Source organism: Scomber scombrus, chromosome 10 (genome assembly GCF_963691925.1).
Source record: "Scomber scombrus chromosome 10, fScoSco1.1, whole genome shotgun sequence".
Taxonomy (NCBI): Eukaryota; Metazoa; Chordata; class Actinopteri; order Scombriformes; family Scombridae; genus Scomber; species Scomber scombrus.
In genome coordinates, this window is record NC_084979.1 from 21,543,572 (window position 1) to 21,561,589 (window position 18,018).

Sequence of the window (18,018 nt, forward strand, 5' to 3'; positions counted from 1 at the left end):
ACCCTACTCCCCTACTCCGGTCAATGCGGTGACGTAGCTGCTAGTATGTTGCACAATCTTGCAGCCACGCCCACCGACAGTCATGTAATACATCCCCAAAGATCGTCTATTGCAAACAGGAACAGTACTTCACGCATTGAACACAAAATACTTATACACATTTCTTTTGTTATTTTTTTTCTCCTCCCTTTGCTGACTGAAGTGAACTCAATTCCCGTGACTTTTGTTGTTTTAAAGTTTTAAAGTTATTATTCTTGAAGTACAGCTTAAACGACATGAAAAATTAATGGGCATATATTACAGTCAATTCATCTTGGAGGTGTTTTCCTTTTCTTCTTCTTTTGTTTTTAAGCAAATATGTTAATATTCAAGGATTCAATGAAGCTTTATTGTCATTGCCACATGTACTAGACATGGAGGGAAACGAAAATAATGGAAATGGAAATAATCGCTACATCCCTAATATAAACAAACCTCTTCAGTCAAATAAAGCCTCAAGACATTAAGATGTATATAAACAAATACTAATTTGTCCAACATGGCTTTTCCACAAAAAAGTTAAATTATCTTGTTAAAATCCTTAAAATTACATCTCTTCTTTACCCTCATTAAAAATTCCATGAAGTATAAATATGCAAATATTTATAATTCTAAAAGTTTTCCTGCTGAACATGAGATGTTTCCTGCTTCAATGTAACGTCCATTCCCAGTGTCCGTGCTTCACTTTCATCATTAAATGTAATACTGGACCAAGATTGACTTCCAAACTAGTTGTGATGTGACAAATCATGTACACTCACCCCTAAAAATCTGATTTATAGTGAGCTCAGAGAAACTTTCACCAGATGAATGTGAAAGCAGCCTCTAATGCCAAACTCTGCACATACATCATCCAGCACAGTGACGCTCAAACATTCAACTGGAGCGAAACACAGACAAACACATTGTTGACTGGTTGGGCCTTTGAGTATTTCTAAAGTATGATGTAAAAATCAGCACCCAATTAATCAATTTGAAAAGACTTCAATAAAATTGTTCTATCTGAACAGGCCTAACTTGCCTCATAGTGAGGCAGAAGACTCCTGGAACAGTTTTTGTTATAGAAAGCTGCTCATCACTTTGTTCATGCAGTTTTCTTCAACGTGCACATACTGACTTTACCCACTTCTTTAACAGCTATGAACTTCATTATAGTGTGCGCTATTTACCCTGTCCTCCCCTGATCAAGCTCACTAAGTTGCCCCATTCTCCATTACCTGAGCACTGTCTCCCCCTGCTGGAGATTAGATCATATGAAGAACAGCAGTGTGAGCCTTGCCCCGCATTCATGAATGAACATGCTCACAGACACTCCCATTTCAACCCATAAATTCATCATATTTGTAGCCATTGTACCAGCAGGCATAGCATCATTCGGTGGTTGTGGAGCTTGTAAAATAATTAGCTACGCCAATAAAAGCTGATTCACACAATGATTCATACAATCTTGTGAATATAAACAAGACCACTAAGAGAATACAAAGATAAAAAACATGCTCTGACTTGTCAATGAGATTAGTGTTTTAATGATATGATGAGAATTTTCTGAAACAAACACACAGTCACTGATAAACATGTGAACTTTAGAAACCAAACAAACTCAGTCATATTTCTCTGTGGCAAGGTTAGGCAGGACAGTTACATAGAAGATCTTTCTTTAGTTTTGCAACCAGTTTCAGCTGTTAACTTTTTATTCCACTAGGTGGCATCATTGCGTTCATACCCAGCCTCCAAAACGCAGCTTATTGGGCAGGTAGATGCTGGTGAGGAAATCAGGAGCTATGGCTGCCAGGGACTGTATTTCAGCCTTGACCTTACTCTGCTTCATGAGCTCCATCTATGACGAAAGCAAACACGCAATTTTAAAGGCCATGCAAGAGGAAGTCGTGCAAACAAGCATAAATCATCAAGTGGTTCTCCAAAAGCCATCCCACGCCAGAGTGGCTACTCTTTATCCTCAATACCAGTGAGCTAAGAGACCTCTCACACAAATTCCTCTGCCATGCATCACATGAAGTAAAGTTGTGTAAATCTCTGAGGAAGAACTCCTTCTCCGTTTGAAAAAGGAACAGGTCGGAAATTACCAATGCTCAAAGTCAAATGGAAAATGTTAAAACTCAAGTACATTTTTCTTTAGTGCTTCAGTAGAACAAAATCACATTAATTACAAGTGAAACATTTCAATAACTTTACTTTCACATATTATTAAGCTCTCAAACACAAATGTCTACTTCAGTCCTTCACTGTACCTGAAAGCGCTTTGTTCTACCTTTTTTGACCTCACCTCTTTCTGCCACGCCGGTTGGCTAGTTAAGTACGGTCTTTCAAGGAGGCTGTTGAGTTTGCTTTCATCTCTCTTGGTGAGGGGGATCAGGGCGACCTCTGGAACCCGCAATCTGAGGGATGAAATTTTGATTTTACTACACATAAGAAAATCAATTTCCTAATAAATGACAGCAGTCAGCAGGCAGTTCTGTTGATGGATGTTGACCATACAGCATTATTCCTTACATTTTCAACAGACTGACATTGAGGAGTTATTATGTTTATGTTTAGGGGAAAACATAAAAGGGTAAAATGTACACACTACAATTAAACGTATCTCTAAAAGCCATTTTGGCCTAAATTTGCACAAGGGGACGTATACTTAAAACTCAATACGCTCTGAGTCTCAGATCCTCCAAGGAGGAAAAAAAAAGTGAGGGCGACAGCAACAGAAACCAAAACAAACAATCTAAAATGTCCCCAGAATATAATCCCAATTAGAGGCAGGAGGAGGAAGTAGGAAGTAGCGAATGTTGAGTCCAAACCTCTGGAGGTCAGAGGGGAGGAGGCCTAGCCACATAACGCTGGGGACGGTCAGACTGTGGGCCTCAAACGACATGGCCTGTGGAAAAACCCACACAGACACACACAGACACACACACACACAGTCACACAGCGGCCGTACACACAAGAGTATATCTCAAATAAACACACAGATAATCAGCAATGTACCTACATCATGTGGTTATGCCCAACACATGTTCACAATGAAGTTAATGAACACAGGGATGATTACACAAACATCACGAAGATCAGCCGAGACACTGCCACACAATCACTCAACATATTCACTCCATACCATGTCAGTTTAAATATTCTGGGATGGATGATTGGTGCATTTTTTTTTACTTTAAGAGGGGCATAATTACATATTGCTAACAGAGACACTGAACAGGCCACATTGGATAATATACAGTACAGGAATAACTGGCATGGCAGGACTCACCACTGATCCGTACTTGTAGATACACATGATCTCAATGCCTGGGAAAATCAGAGGGAGAGACAGAGACACGCTGCAATCACCGACATACCAGAGCAATTATCCTCTGAGATGTGTAACGGAGCTTAGAACAAAGTAAAGCATTACATATGTGTCTCGCCATGCAATGGGAAAAGGAGAGGTATCGAGACTAATGGAAAACTGAGCCATCCTGCCTTGACGATATCACGCTAACGGAAATAATAGCCTGACTGGGCACCATGACATAGAGGACAGGTGCTAACATCTGCTGCCATAGTGGCAAGTGAAACCTAACTGTGAATGCAGAGATGAAAAGACAGTCAAGTGTTGTGAAATGTGATTGTTGATGATTTTTAAATATGCAACCCATATGTCTGTGGAGAGAGTAGACAGGAGTACAAGATGTCTTGCGTTGAAAATGTTTATTTACTTGATCAAGGAGAAGTGAATGAATAATCAGTACACGTTATGTTCTGATGCTCCATTCAAATCTGAAGTTTCTGTCCTCCGGGGATAGTCTTAAACCACACAGATAATACCACAGGTTGAGCCATGCCCAAAGATAAAAACAGAGCCTAGACGAAACTCAGGGTCTTGTCCTCCATCCTACTGGGTTCACAATATCCAACTTCTGACTAGTTACCTCTACTCCGTTCAGAGAGAGAGGAAAACACATATCTGACCTCGGCTGCTATAGCAACACTATCAGGGTTCCTCCTTTTTTCCCCAAAAGGAGCCGCCTCACTGCCTACTACTATCTCAAGGGGAGACAGTGTCTCAGAGTCAAGATTTGGTGTGGCCTCGTGATGAACGCAAAGCGTAGTTTGACCCAGTAAATGCCAATGATTGATGGAAATGATGGAAAATTCCCTAACAGTGTTTAAATATGTGAAGTATACGTGGTACATCAAGACTTGAGACTGATGACATGTACCATGAGGGTCAGCATCCACCAGGGCGAAGATGGGGATGTGCAGCGTGTCCCAGAGTTTTCTCACCATCAACCTGCTGTTCACATCTGGCACGCCTTTGCCCTGATACACAGAAACACCTGTTATGTATACAGAAGACTGATACTGTGTCTTGCTAAAATTTATATTATTCAAGTCAGAATTACAAGATAAAAAAAGCAGTGGCAAAAGAAGGAAACACACTGTGATTATGATGCAAGGAGAATGCTTTGTGCAGAAGTCGTCATCCAGCAGTCTCTGAAATGTTGCATCCTTCTCAACTATCATGACAAATTTTGCAGATGATACAATATCTGTACATGGTTAAGGATAAACACCCTGATCATGCAACCATATCAGTGCAGAAAAAAAAATAGTACAGAATATAATATTGTGACCAAATATAAGAGAGAAAAATGAGATATGAAACAGGAACCTATTTTTACAAAGCATAAGCAGGAAAGTTCTCAAACAAATAAAGGATACCTCTAATCCCACCAATGTTTGAGGAAACTGCAACAGCCTAAAAGCAAACATGGATGTTAAAAAGGTTCAACAAGTAAAAGATGTCACTTAAATGTATTCCTTTCTGTTATACGCCTAGTAATACCACTGCTGGTTTGGTGGCAACAATGACATGTAATTTTGTTTTTTATCACACATTCAACTAGTACACACCAATGTAGCATGGTACACATTTCTGTCAACTGTATAGGATCAAAGGTTGGTGCCAGTAATGTGGCGGTGGAAATATGGCGTAAAAAGAGAAAGATAAGACTTCTAACTGCGGTGATGTTTTCAATATATATATTTTTTAAAAAAGAAGTTTGCTGATATTTTAAAAGTTAGGAAATGTATTTTGCATGTTTTTTGGCCTTATGGATACAATCACTTTTTGGTGAGATAAAATACAAATAACTGTTTATGATGATACCTTCAGGATACATTTAAATCATGTGAAGACTATTTCAGTCAATGAGGCAGATGGTGCCAATTGCTGATGGAACTTACAGCAGAGCTGGAGTGGCAGTCAATCCTTGTGCCATCCTCCTCTATGTAACACAGATCACCTGATATTAATCCCTTGGACGTGGCCAACTGGTGACATCAAATTTACACAAACACAAAAGTTAAGGCATGTTTGTATTAACACACACACACACATATATATGTATCAGACCATTGTCACTTTTGGGGACATTACATGGACTTACAGTAAGACTTTCCTGGAGTCTTAGTCTAACCCTAACCTTAACCACGAATCCTAAAATCAGCTTTTTCCAAATCAGGAACACAGCTTTTGTCCCCAATTAACTGGTCCACAGTCTGACATTTTCCCCCAAAAGTAGCTTGTGACAGCACACAAATATATACACACAGACACACTTCTGACAGTGCCCCTTTGAATTCAACTTTATTTCAATTTCTGTTTGATCAGGTGTTTCCTCAGATATGAAGCAGCACAAAATACTTAAAATACCACACTAACCTAACAGATTTCATCTGTGTGGGACCTAAACTAATATAGCCTATCCACAGGAATTTGGCTACAAGGTTTTAATGTCTGAGCAGTGTGTTTTCTGCAGTAGATTCACACATGTGCACTGTCTCTCACATTAACATGAACATGCATACTTACCACATGCAGTGATCTGCGAGGAACCTTTAGCATGCAGCAGATATCATCCACAATATTATCCACAGTTTTCTGTGAACCAAACAGCTGTGTATTGTTGTAGTAGATGTCTCTGTGGAAAAAAAACAATATACTTGATGTTAACAAATTTAACAAACTATTTTCAAAATGTATCTAGATTTAGTAATTATTTGAAATGGGAATGTGTGATTTAATGACAACCTTTTTGTAGCATATGAGTTACTCTGCACAAGTCTGTAGATGACTGAGAGAATCTTGAGAATTTGTGCTTTAAACAAAGAGACAAATATAAATAATTACTCATCTTCTCCTGAATATTAAAAATTATACTCACTATCACAAGTGTTATATCAGATCTTTAAAGGATTTGAGTTAACTTAAAAAACCCGACATACTCTGTTCTTAATTAGGATATCCATAAGGTAAACCGATCCTTAAAAGCCTCTTTCAACATGTTCTGTCTCTGCCAATTTGTCACTTAAAAGTAAGTCTGACTTTTACTGCCGTTTGTGCAGTTTATGCATGTGTTCACAATGAATATAAATGAAAGCCACATGAAGTACAGTACAACTGTAAAGGTTGGTTTTTTTTAACTAAAAGGAATGTCGGTTGACAAGAACAGAAATGGTGCATATGAAGCAAAATGAGAAAACAGAAGAACAGAGGTGTATGTGTGTGTATCTTCTCACCAAATTTAGTGACAGACATAGGACAGTCGCTCCTAATGGTGGTGACAGAGCTTTCTGAACTCATTCGAAGCCCGACGGCACTGTCAAAACTTAAGTGGGAAGTAATGAAAGAAAAACGAATAGAAGGTCAAGTTAAAAACAAGGACAGAAAAGTAAACTATACAGATTGTGCTTAATACATTTACAGCTTTGAAAATCAGCTCCCCCACCTGTAAGCCATCTTAAACTCCCCACACCCCGAGGGCTACCTGTAAGAAGGCCTCCTCCGTAACTCACTTCTCTGATTCCTCTGTGTTGGCACTCAATCTGTAGGATTCTCACATTTGAACGGACTGAGCCAGAATGTGCTTTAAGCTACAGCAATGTTTGATACAAACAAGACCAGACAGTCTGTTTTGTTATGAGCGTAAGGTATCCGCAACCTAGTCACATTAAAGTTTTTTGCAAATTTGTGAGTGTGTGTGTAGGCCAGTGCTTTTTAATTCCTTATCACTCTATCATCTTTGAAGCAGCTGGAAGTTTTTTCCAACTTCAATCTTGCTAAAGTTGAAAGTTACGATTTTTCTTTCCTACCACCTGGTTTCCCCCTGCGGTCTTTTTAAACCACCTCTTACACAAATTCAAACAGAGGTGAAGTGTGTTTTTACTCTTCACAGGAAATTAAACAGCAACCTGGTCATCTTGTGTGGCCTGACCTCTCACAATAAAACCCATGTAGGTAAATGTTTATTTATTTCTTTACACAACATGATTGCTTGTGTTTATCTTTTAAAAGGTCAGGCGGCTTACTGGGATCTCACGCAGTCAGTAAGTGAAATGACTGCAGTGTTCAGGGTGGGGAGAAAAACTTTTCATACTACAGTGCTTTTAAAACAAGTTACCTGATGTTAGCCCAGCTGGATCTGTTGGGCAGTGCCAGGACAGGGGCCTCATCTTTAGACAGACTGGTCACTATTCCCAGAATTATGTTTTCAATGCGGGTGAAAATGACATTGCTGGAAAGAGAGAGAGAGTACAGAGAGGATGGCAATATATGACAACCAAGAATAATACAGCAGTCGGCCAAGTTACCTAAATACAAAAGACTGTAGTTTCTGCTCTGTATAAACTATGTCAATGTTGAAATAGTGAAAATAGCTTTGAATTTGGGCTGGAGAAAATCTCAGGGGTTCTGACAGATACTTAATGAACAGATCTAGAAGTGGGTGAAAAAGGCAAAATCTTCTATCACTGCAAATATAATTTTATATTTCTATATCAATAAATATAATGTTATATGGATACATTTCTTGAAAACACTAAGAAACTGTTAATGGATAAAATTCAGAGAGGGGAGTTTGTTTTTACAAATCCTGAAGATTTAACACCGGATGACAAATCAAGGTGCATCATCACATTAACACTGAACAGGAACACTGCACATGTATATATCTAAGATTTTCTACATATTGCACATTAATATATTTCCAGTTTCCTATATATAGCATTTTACTTGATCCTATTTATTGTTAATTCTACTTTGAGTACACTTTCACCCTTATGCTGCTACTTTTTTGCACTGTACTGCTGTGTCAATGTGGATTTCTCCCAAGGGGGATCAATAAAGATACATCTTATCTTAATAAAGTTATGAGGTTTTTTGGTAACAATAGTTTGGTAGCTAACTTAGCTAACTAGCTATATGTAGGAGCCAAAATGTATATTTGCCTGTGTTTATGTATTTCTTTGGACTGCACACCATCCATCACGTGTTGATTGACACATGGGAGTGGTTTCATCTTATTTGACCTGTTTAGGGTTAGGGTTAGGGCTAGGGCAGTTTTTAGACAACGGGGGATAGTAGGGTGCTGATATTTTCGTCATTATCACATATCACATCAAGTGTTTTTTAAAATAATTATAGTGCAACAGCTGCTTGTCAGGTTTGTTTGTTTGTTTGTTTTTCAATCAATAAACAGCATTACACAGGACTTCAGAAGCATGGATACGAGCTGACGAAGTCTCTACTGACAAAAGCACCGCACAGCTTAAAATCTAGCTAAACTGAACTGTGATTAACAGATCAAGCATCATACAAAGGTAAGGTAATTATAACTGTGCTGCTGGAAACCCCCAATGGATGACATGCTAACGCTGGCTAACTCAGTTTAGTGGCAGCAGGAATAAGTTACTGTAATCTTACTTGTTTATTTCTTCCTGGACACACTGGCAGTCCGCCATTACCTCAGCATTGATCAGTAGTTGAACACGGAGCTTGTCAATTTCTGTAAACAGCCCTGCTACATGGGATCCCATCTTGAATTGTATGGCTTTGTTGTTTTGTTGTTCCCGCGTAACTTTTTGGCGGAAGTCTCGCGCGTTTCTTTTGCATTTGATTGGCAGAAGTCTCAGGAAGAAGTTTGCCTAGCTGTTTCCATGGAGATTTATAAATGTATTTATTACTATTATGTATTACTATTACTATTACTATTACTATTACTATTGTTATTTCCATCATATTTCCATAGTAAGACGATCTTCACACCATTATAAATACACTCACCGGCTACTTCATTAGGTACACCTGTGCAATCTAATTCAATCCAATACAACAGCTCTCCATAATTCTACCTATACAGAATCATCATTTTTAGTCAAAAATGATGATTCTACCTCTACACATTTTCAATGTGATAAAAAATGATGATTCTGCTTTATGTTTATTACTGAGGACGTAGTTAAGTGGTGGTGGCGTAATGGGGTGAATGATATTATAATGGTGTTCCTAATATTTTGTCCCTCTCATGTATGTTAATGGTGTGGACAAAATATTAGCAACACCACTCAATATAATGCCCCCTAGTACACCATCATCACCCACTATGACCTCAATACTAAACATAAAGTAGAATGATCACTTTCCTGACAATGTCAACAAAAACTGAAAATGTATAAACTTCATAAATGTAGAATTTATGGAAGAGCTGTTGTATTGGACTGAATTAGATTGCACAGGTGTACCTAATAAAGAGACCAGTGAGTGTACTATTATATCTCCTTGGTAATACTTGCAGATGTGAAAAGTACAATTCTTAGGTACTTACTTGACTACTTAACATTAATTTTTATGCTACCTTACTTACTTTATACAACACTACACTATGTTTCAGATGCAAATGCAAACTTTTTACTACACTACATTTCATTAAAAAAACTCATCAATTTATAGGATCAGATCTGAGAAAGGGTCAACACTAAAATGCTGCACATATTATAAAGTATTATGATTCAAAAGTAAAATATACAGTTATATAACATAAACAGAAGCCATTTTGTGTGTTTATTGGGTACTTTTTACTTTTAAACCTGTAAAAGTGAATTAAGATGATAACGCATGTCAATGCAGGGCTTCTATGTAATGGAGTAATTAGTATGTATGTTCTGACAGGCACGTAGCAGCTTGGACATGACTGCAAGAAGCTACCAGTCTTACTCTGCTAAAAGAAAGTACACATTTGCAACCTGTGCCCATTAATAAGATCCATGAATGTGTGTGGGCCAGTTTAGCACCTCATTGTACCAAGGCAGTAAGCCCATGCTGGTGGTGTTTCAAAAAATCCCCATTAGCACCCTCTGTGGTGCTCAATAATGAGGCCCTTGTGACGTCACTCTCTCTGCCTTACGCCTGAGAGTATGGTTTGGCTTCCTGGCACAAAAGGTGGTGGGTGGGGTTGGAGAGGGCATTGGGAAACTCCCTGCACCTTTAGGCCTCTGCCTATTTGGGTGGCTTCCTTGGTAACACCTTTTCTCATCCCCCCGGGCCTCCACCAGCCAGATGGGTTAGGGTTTTGCGTTTTTTTCTCATCACACCCACTTGACTCAACCACATACTACATTCATTACTGACCTAGCTGACTAACATTATTATTTTTATATTTTATCTTAAGTTGATAATACAGGTCATTTTAGAAACTTTATTCATGTGTGATTCCCTTTTTTGTCACTCTGAGCCAGTTCATGACAAATGTGGCTAGTCCAAGCTTTTGGGAGAGGTTAAATCCTAGCCTGTGCCTGACAAATGAAGGCCTTTTCTTCAGTAAACTTTATCCATCGTAAATTTAAGTCAGATTGGCTCTGTGTAGATTTATGTATGTTTTATTTAAAACCTTGGGTATGTTGTGGTATCCACATGGCATTTGTGTAGGATTTATAGCATGCCCATTGTTGCTATTGTGGAGGGGTTTCACATGTGAAATTGTATATTTTCATCCCTAGATTCAGGTTTTGGAGCAATAATTGTTTGGATTAGGTTGTAAGTAGAGGAGCAGCACTTATCCCTTGTTTTGGTTTTATTTACTTAACTTTGCTTTGCCTATTTTAGCTGAAGTACTTCAAATCAGGTAAGCATTGGGCCATTTGAATTCCAGTTGCCTTGGTTTGAGTAGCTATTTTTGTTGACCCTTTAATCCCACTGTTTATGTTAACATGTGTTACTCAGGACGTTTTGGTGGCTTGTAAGCCTTGCTGCTTTTGTTTAGAGGAACCTTTTTTTCATAGCTGGGATTTTGCAAGTGCAAGGCATTGTCAATGTTTTGTCTAATTGCAGACAACCTTGTTGGATACTCAAGCATACTTGGGGTTAGGGGGTGAATGTTATCACTGACCGGAATTCTCACTGTTCCTGTGTTCCCTGCAAAAATCTATTAGTGTTTTTAGATGGCTTACATCCTTACATACTGGGCCTAAAACTGAGGTGTTTGTGTTGATGACCTCATATGCCCTGTGTGTGTTTGTTTACGCTTCTGTTAAATCTGCTTTTCCCATTTAATCTGCCTCCTAATTTGGTCCTAAGGATCCAAGGCTGCTAAGGTGAGACTGGGTGACAGGTTGGAGCATGGAGCATGGAGCATGTCAAAGATATGGTTTGTTTAAATTGTTAATGGTGCACATTATGTTTATATGGGAATGCAGTTTGGCACATGTAAGTCAAAGAAAACATGAGTGTCATCAATTGAAATGGTTGACATTAATATTGGTATGTGTATTTTTCTTAGGTTGTCTCAGTTTAATGGTGGACCTGCAAGTTTTTGATGGGGGAGTATGTGACACCACTCTTGCTGCCTTCCGCTTGTGAAGTTGGTTTGGCTTTCTGGCTCTGGAGCTGGTGGGTGGGGTTGGAGAGGGCATCAGGGAACTCCCTGCACCTGGGTAGTTTGGGCTTTTAGCCTATTTGTGTGGCTTCCTGGTTAACCTCTTTTTGTCCTCTCATCCTCCCAGGCCTCCACCAGCCAGATGGGTTAGGGTTTTGTGTTTTGGTTGCAAGCACCACACACACACACACACACACACACACACACACACACACACACACACACACACACACACACACACACACACATGCTTGACACATCCACACACTGTATTCATTACTGACCTAGCTGACTAACATTATTATTGTATTTTATCTAAAGTTGACAATAAACATAATTTTAGAAATTTCATTCATCTGTGATTCCCCTGACTCTGAGCCTGTTCGTGACACCCTGTATGTAAGCTTGCTCTTACTTGTCCAAAGGTGTGTCTACTGTATGTGTGTCTTTCCGCTTTTGTGTGTGGTGGTTTCGGTAAAGGGGTGCTGGGGGGTTGCGGATGTAATTGACTGCGGGTTAGAGCCCCAAAGAAACCAAATACATATTGTATGTGTCAGCAATGTGGAAGTGATTTTTTAATAAAAATTTGATGATAGTTGTGTGTGACGATGATGGTGGCCAATGTGTTTTATGAGCTGTGAGACGCTATAAATGTTGCTTATTGTTTTTTCTTTTTCTTTTTCGTTTTTAGCAGGTTTTCAGTTGATTGTATACAACAGTTATTGGCTAAATATAGCTGTTTTCAAGCACCAAACATTAAAATGACATTAAACAAGAACGACGCCTTGAGGAAATCCCATCAACAACCTTTTTTGTCTCTTCATTGCATCATCGTAGAGTCATGTCACTTTATTGTCAAAACAGAGAAATTTGCTTAGATTCTATAACTATTAGGTCATCCAGAGTCCCCACCTTCAAGAACTGCTGGCAGGCATGCTGTGTGTGTTTGCGGAGGCACTGCAGTCTTTCTTTCATAGTGTGAAGGCCTGGTCAGAGTGTGTGGGAGCCAGGATCTAAAGAGAAGAGGTCTCTGCCCCTGACCTGACCCTGAATATTTCCTAATGTGCAGCTTTACCAAAGGTACCCCTTAGTGGCTTTGACAAGCTGCTTCCGTAGTAATGACTCTTAATTTCTGAGTAATTGCTATCTCTAAGTGATGAGGGACAACCCCTCACCCAAGCTGAAAAAAATCTTAATATGTGGAAGACCACAGGTTGTGGGGGTCCTTTTTCTTCTCTTCCAGAAAGGCTGAGACCCCTGCTGTTTCTTTGGCCCGGGAGAGATTTGTGTCGAGTGTGAGGCCCTAACCTGAGGAGACAGAGTGCAACGAGTCATGTGCTTGTCTCGGGATGAGTGTTTGTACTGGGCAGGAGGGGGGAACACGGGGGAAGTAGGGGGCTGCAGGGTCAGAGGAAAGAGAGGGGGGCACCCGCTGCAGGTGAGGGGGATTAGCTGCAGCTAGAGGCCCAAAGAAACTAAATACAGATCTGTCAACCTAATCCTCACAAATAGAAAACAGAGCTGCCCTCCCTTCACAATCCACATAGTTCAGCACATCCACCTCCTGCTCCTCTGCCCCCCTCCCACACCCCCACTTTCTACCTCAGGCTCTGTTGCTACTCTGTTTCTCATCAGCTTTTGGCCTGGGCCAGTCTGGCAAAGCCGCCTCCTCTCCTCTCCTCTCTAATGGCTCCTCAGACCAGTATCCCCTAAAGAGGAGCTGACTGATCGCCCAGGGTCCTCTTTGATTGACAGAGCAACACAGCCTCACAGAGTGATGAGAACAAGAGTCAAAGGGGCAAGGCCTCTTGCTGCCAAGACAAGAATCTAAATGGGACCTCTGCCTAGAGCTGACTGCAACTGGGAAGACCTTTATCAGGCCCTCACACCTCAGTAATGGATGCTGATAAGTGTGTGGCTGGGTGAGGAGACCAGCTCAGTGTCAAACTCTGTGCTGATGACACAAGTGACAGAGTGCCTGAGTGATAACATCCTGCACTGGATAAGCCCTACTAAGTCGGGCATTATGGGAAGCTTAACTAAAACGGTATCTCTGACTGTCCGTGACACCAACCATAACTGATGGGTCTGGCTGGACTGCTGAGAGCTATGAATCAGATCGGAGCTACTTTGGTGTTCCCCAGTGCCATATCCGGCTGCAGACAGACATGCAAGTGACAGAACAGGACCGGATACAGGGGAAAGTAGGTTCTGAGTGATAGGAAAACTGCAAGTTGCAGTATTTCTTTCTTGTATTATTCAGCAAAAAAGTCTCTGCATGTCATTTGGACATGTGATACTGTCATGAAAATGGTTTGTTATGCAAAATTAATAGTGTGGAAATCCAATAAAGAATTGGTTAGGGCTGGGTTGCAATTGCTAGTTTCAAATTAAATTTTTGGCTAATCTATGTGGAAAAAACTATGTTTAAGTTCTTTGAACATCAATATTTAGAGTTTTAGTTCTTAAAAAGAAATGCGTTGTTTAAAAAAAAAAGAAAAACAAAACACTTGACAAGGGATTTTATAGGATTTGGATTTGATACATATTCAACACTGGATCTAGATTTGCATCCTAAATGCTATCAATCCCAAACTTAATGGGATATACAAAGTGAGCTATTTCAAAGATGTTTCATATACCCACCCCCTCACTCTTTCTTCTGCCTGTCTCACAGCTGTGTCTCATATGTTCATGAGGCCCCTGGAAGTGTGAGACACCAGAAGGGGAGCATTTGCAATAGCTCAGCTCCACCTGGTTAGGCTGTTTTAACTGGTTTGTGCAGCGCACACAGTGGGGATACGCCAAAAAGGTAGACGAGGGTGGGTAGGAAAAGCAGGCGGGGGAGAGGAAAAAATGTGCCTCCACCCTCTCCTGTCCTTGCACTCCGACCCCACACTGCTTCATTTGAGGGTCAGTTTACCCTAAAAAAAAGTTTTACTGTATCGTCTGTGGGTCTGCTTGGCTGGACCCCCACCCCCCAATCCCCAATGAACCTTATCCGCCTCCCCGCATCCACAGGCCTTCAAAGGACTGCTGCCTGCTGCTCTCTGAGGCAACACATGAAATAAATATTAATCTGACCTCTGACTGCATGCCTTGAGCTCCTACATAGAGATAACTGGGCAGATAGAAAGCGCATCAGGTCTTACCACGGGAAAAAAAAAAAATACAGGACTTATTATTTGGAGGTTGAGGGTGTGAATTTTTCTTGTGTTTGTAGGGGTGTGAGACGGTATCCAGGGAAGTTTCACTGCACTGCTGTGTGGTCTGCTTTGGAGCGTGGTATCATGCTCCAACCTGTTGGAGTTTAGTGGGGAGTGTGTTTGTGCAGGTTGTCTGAGATCATAGTGGAAAGTGTGTATGCATGTGCACTCCAAATGCTCCAGGTCAAAGACTGAATTTGAGGTAAATTATATCTAAGATTAAAACCTGCCTAATAAAAGAACAGGAAGAGGCAATTAACCACAAATATGATATGTAGAGATTTTGTGAGAGTTGTAATAGTTTAATCCTGGAATCAGAGTCATGGATATACAGCTGTCCAACTGAACAGCATTCTGTCCTCAAATGCTTTTAAAAATGTACATTGCATTATCAATGCATGTATTATTTTACAAGCTTATTGTCCTAATGGTAAATTTCTCTCTGTATCTTAAATACATAACATTTTGTGTGTATCTTTATTTTGCGTCCACAACTTCAGTCCAGACTAAAATATCTCAACAAGTATGGAATGCTATGAACTTTTCTACAGACATTCATGGTCTCCAGATTATGAATCCAAGTAACATTGATGTTGCTCTGACTTTCCACTGGCGCCACTGTCAGGGTGACTTTTTAGTTCTTTATTGAAATATCTCAACAACTATTGGATGGATTGATTCATCTTATCCAATACTCTTGTTTGCGACCAAATACCTGCAAAAATCTTTTGTATTTAGTGCTAATGTGTTAAGTTAGTGTGCTAGCTAATTAGGAAATGTTTGCATGTAACACGCTAAACAAATATGATCATTTGAAATAATTAGTGATTATGTTAGTATACTAATGTGTGCATTAAGCTCAAGTTCAGCCTCACAGAGCTACTAATATGGCTGTAGACTTCTAGTCTTGTTTTTCTGTGTGTGTGTGTGTGTGTGTGCGTGTCTGTGTGTGTGTGTGTGTGTGTGTGTGCGCGTGTCTGTGTGTGTGTGTGTGTGTGTGTGTGTGTGTGTGTGTGTTGTCGTCGATAGGTGCAAACACTGTTTTTCTGCTTTTCTGTTTTAGCTCTCCTTGTCAAAGGCCTCTCAGTGAAGCTCACCCAGCCTGGCCTCAGCCTGTGCCCACTGTTTACTGTGGCTGTCACCAGGCCCATGGAGGCCTAAACAAAGGGGGGTCTGTTCCTATTGTCCTGCCCAGGATTGTCATCCCGTCTCTGGGCACAAACTGAGCTGAGGGCTAGGGGTTGTTGGAGGAGCACCGGGGTATTTGACCTCACCAACCCTACAGCAACAGGGGAGGAAGGGTGAGAGAGCAGGAGAAGGAGTGTTACAATGAGAGAGAGGGAAAAGAAAGTGAGAGAGAGAAAGAGAGGAAGATGTATAGTTATAACTGAAGGCAAGACCCTTTCATGTCCCCTGTCGGAAACTGCTGTAATGTAAACACCTGCGGCCATTAGCTGATTCTATCTGAGGCACCGGATAGAAATGTTTATATGTTACAGGCTACTACTGAAAGGCCATTTAAAAGCAAATAGAGGATTAGATATACAGAATGAGTAGGGGCAGGCTATGTAAGCTTTCAGGCTTTCAGCCATGTTGAATTGTCATTGGAAAAAGAGGAGTGGAACGCCTTTGAAGACAAGAACAACCACATTAAATGGGCAGGAAGGTGAACTAAGTGTAGAAGACCCCAAGACACGCTCTGCCTCCTTTCCTCCCTTCCTCTGTTTGCAATCATAGCTTAAGCCGTCTGGCAGCCTCTCTTGCTGTGCCATTGAAGTCTAATTTTATTGTCATAAAAATCACCTGGCAAGCTGTAGCCCTAAAACATCTCAGCTACAGAGCCTATAAAACTCCACTCTCTATGTAGTGAAAAGGTTTTAGGAGTTCTGTCTAGATAAAGCAACTGGTGCAAGGGCCATCTGAAATCCCTCTGCCTGTGTCAGTGAGAGCACAGCGCACAAGAGGGTCAGGAGCGTTCCATTAAAGTGTGGTGTTTAAGAGGTGCTGGGGCCAGGGGGGCAGATGGAGGGATGAAGCAGCTGCCAAACATCTGCACCCCTCCTTCGCAGTCTGCGCTCTGTCTGTGCACCGCTGCCTTTGTCACAAACTTCCTGCCCCAGCAGTGTGGATAGAAAGCTCGGATATCTTCAAAAATGCAGCGTGAAATGGCAGTTGTACGGGCCACAGTACTAGGTCTTTGACATCAAAAGACAACTGACTTTAAAGTCTCACAACCACGTGACCCAAGGTATTCAGAGAGTGCACCTGCAGATCACTGAGTAACTATTATAGTGGCAGCGCTGCAACTGCATGTTGCAACCTCTCCCACAGAGGCAAATAATTACACTCTGATATGAAGTCTGTTATTTTCCATAAGCACACTAACACTGAAAGGTCTATTGTCACTGTCTGCACATCTGTCATTATTGAATCCACGCAGTACACAGGCTCATGGAATTGTGGGAAAGGAATGACGAAATATGCTTTATCATAAACTCAAGCATCATGATACAAATCCCATGATAATCCGTTTTGTATTTGCACATGTAGCCTCAAGCCCTTCTCCAACTAACAAAGGCCAACTTCGCCCTATCTCTCTCTCTCTCTCTCTCTCTCTCTCTCTCTCTCTCTCTCTCTCTCTCTCTCTCTCTCTCTCTCTCTCTCTCTCTCTCTCTCTCTCTCTCTCTCTCTCTCTCTCTCTTTTTCTCCTGCTCCTCCCAGCACACACAGCGCCTCCTCAGAACTTGTTCGTGTCTCTCCTGGTGAAACCCGTCTGCTCACAGCCTCCTCTCTGCAGTTGCAGGCTGCACTACAGTTGGTAGCTGTTGGCCACAGGTTGTGGATGAGGACAGAGGTCCACGCGCACACAATCCGCCTGAAAACCAATCAATTAAAGGACTTTGAAGTGAAGTTCATGTTTCATTTGGGAGCACTTCCCTCAACATGAGGGACCGTAACTGATTTTGGATATTGAACACAGGCTACTAGTTGCTAAAAGTTCAATATCCATTTTCTAGAGTTTCGGCGAGCAGAACTGGGCGCAATTACGCACGGCGTTT

The 18,018-nt window shown here is 40.8% G+C and overlaps 1 protein-coding gene across 1 annotated transcript; it reads right to left on the minus strand.

The window, feature by feature from the left end:
• Positions 1 to 1,587: 1,587 nt before the first annotated feature.
• Positions 1,588 to 8,919, minus strand: spo11 (SPO11 initiator of meiotic double stranded breaks). Its single transcript, XM_062426860.1, has 13 exons — positions 8,807 to 8,919; positions 7,506 to 7,619; positions 6,625 to 6,713; positions 6,137 to 6,203; positions 5,918 to 6,026; positions 5,290 to 5,376; positions 4,765 to 4,801; positions 4,483 to 4,592; positions 4,263 to 4,362; positions 3,311 to 3,348; positions 2,850 to 2,926; positions 2,324 to 2,435; positions 1,588 to 1,876 (listed from the first exon to the last, which is right to left on the minus strand). Exons 1-13 carry the CDS (start codon positions 8,917 to 8,919, stop codon positions 1,757 to 1,759), a joined length of 1,173 nt encoding a protein of 390 aa, XP_062282844.1. The 3' UTR covers positions 1,588 to 1,756.
• Positions 8,920 to 18,018: the final 9,099 nt, after the last annotated feature.

Coding starts and splice junctions, on each gene's coding strand:
- spo11 (XM_062426860.1), bottom strand. CDS start 8,919: ATGGGATCCCATGTAGCAGGGCTGTTTACAGAAATTGACAAGCTCCGT. Junction 5,377..5,917: donor CTCGCAGATCACTGCATGTG/GTAAGTATGCAT, acceptor TGATGTCACCAG/TTGGCCACGTCCAAGGGATT. Junction 4,802..5,289: donor ACTGCCACTCCAGCTCTGCT/GTAAGTTCCATC, acceptor GTTTGCTTTTAG/GCTGTTGCAGTTTCCTCAAA.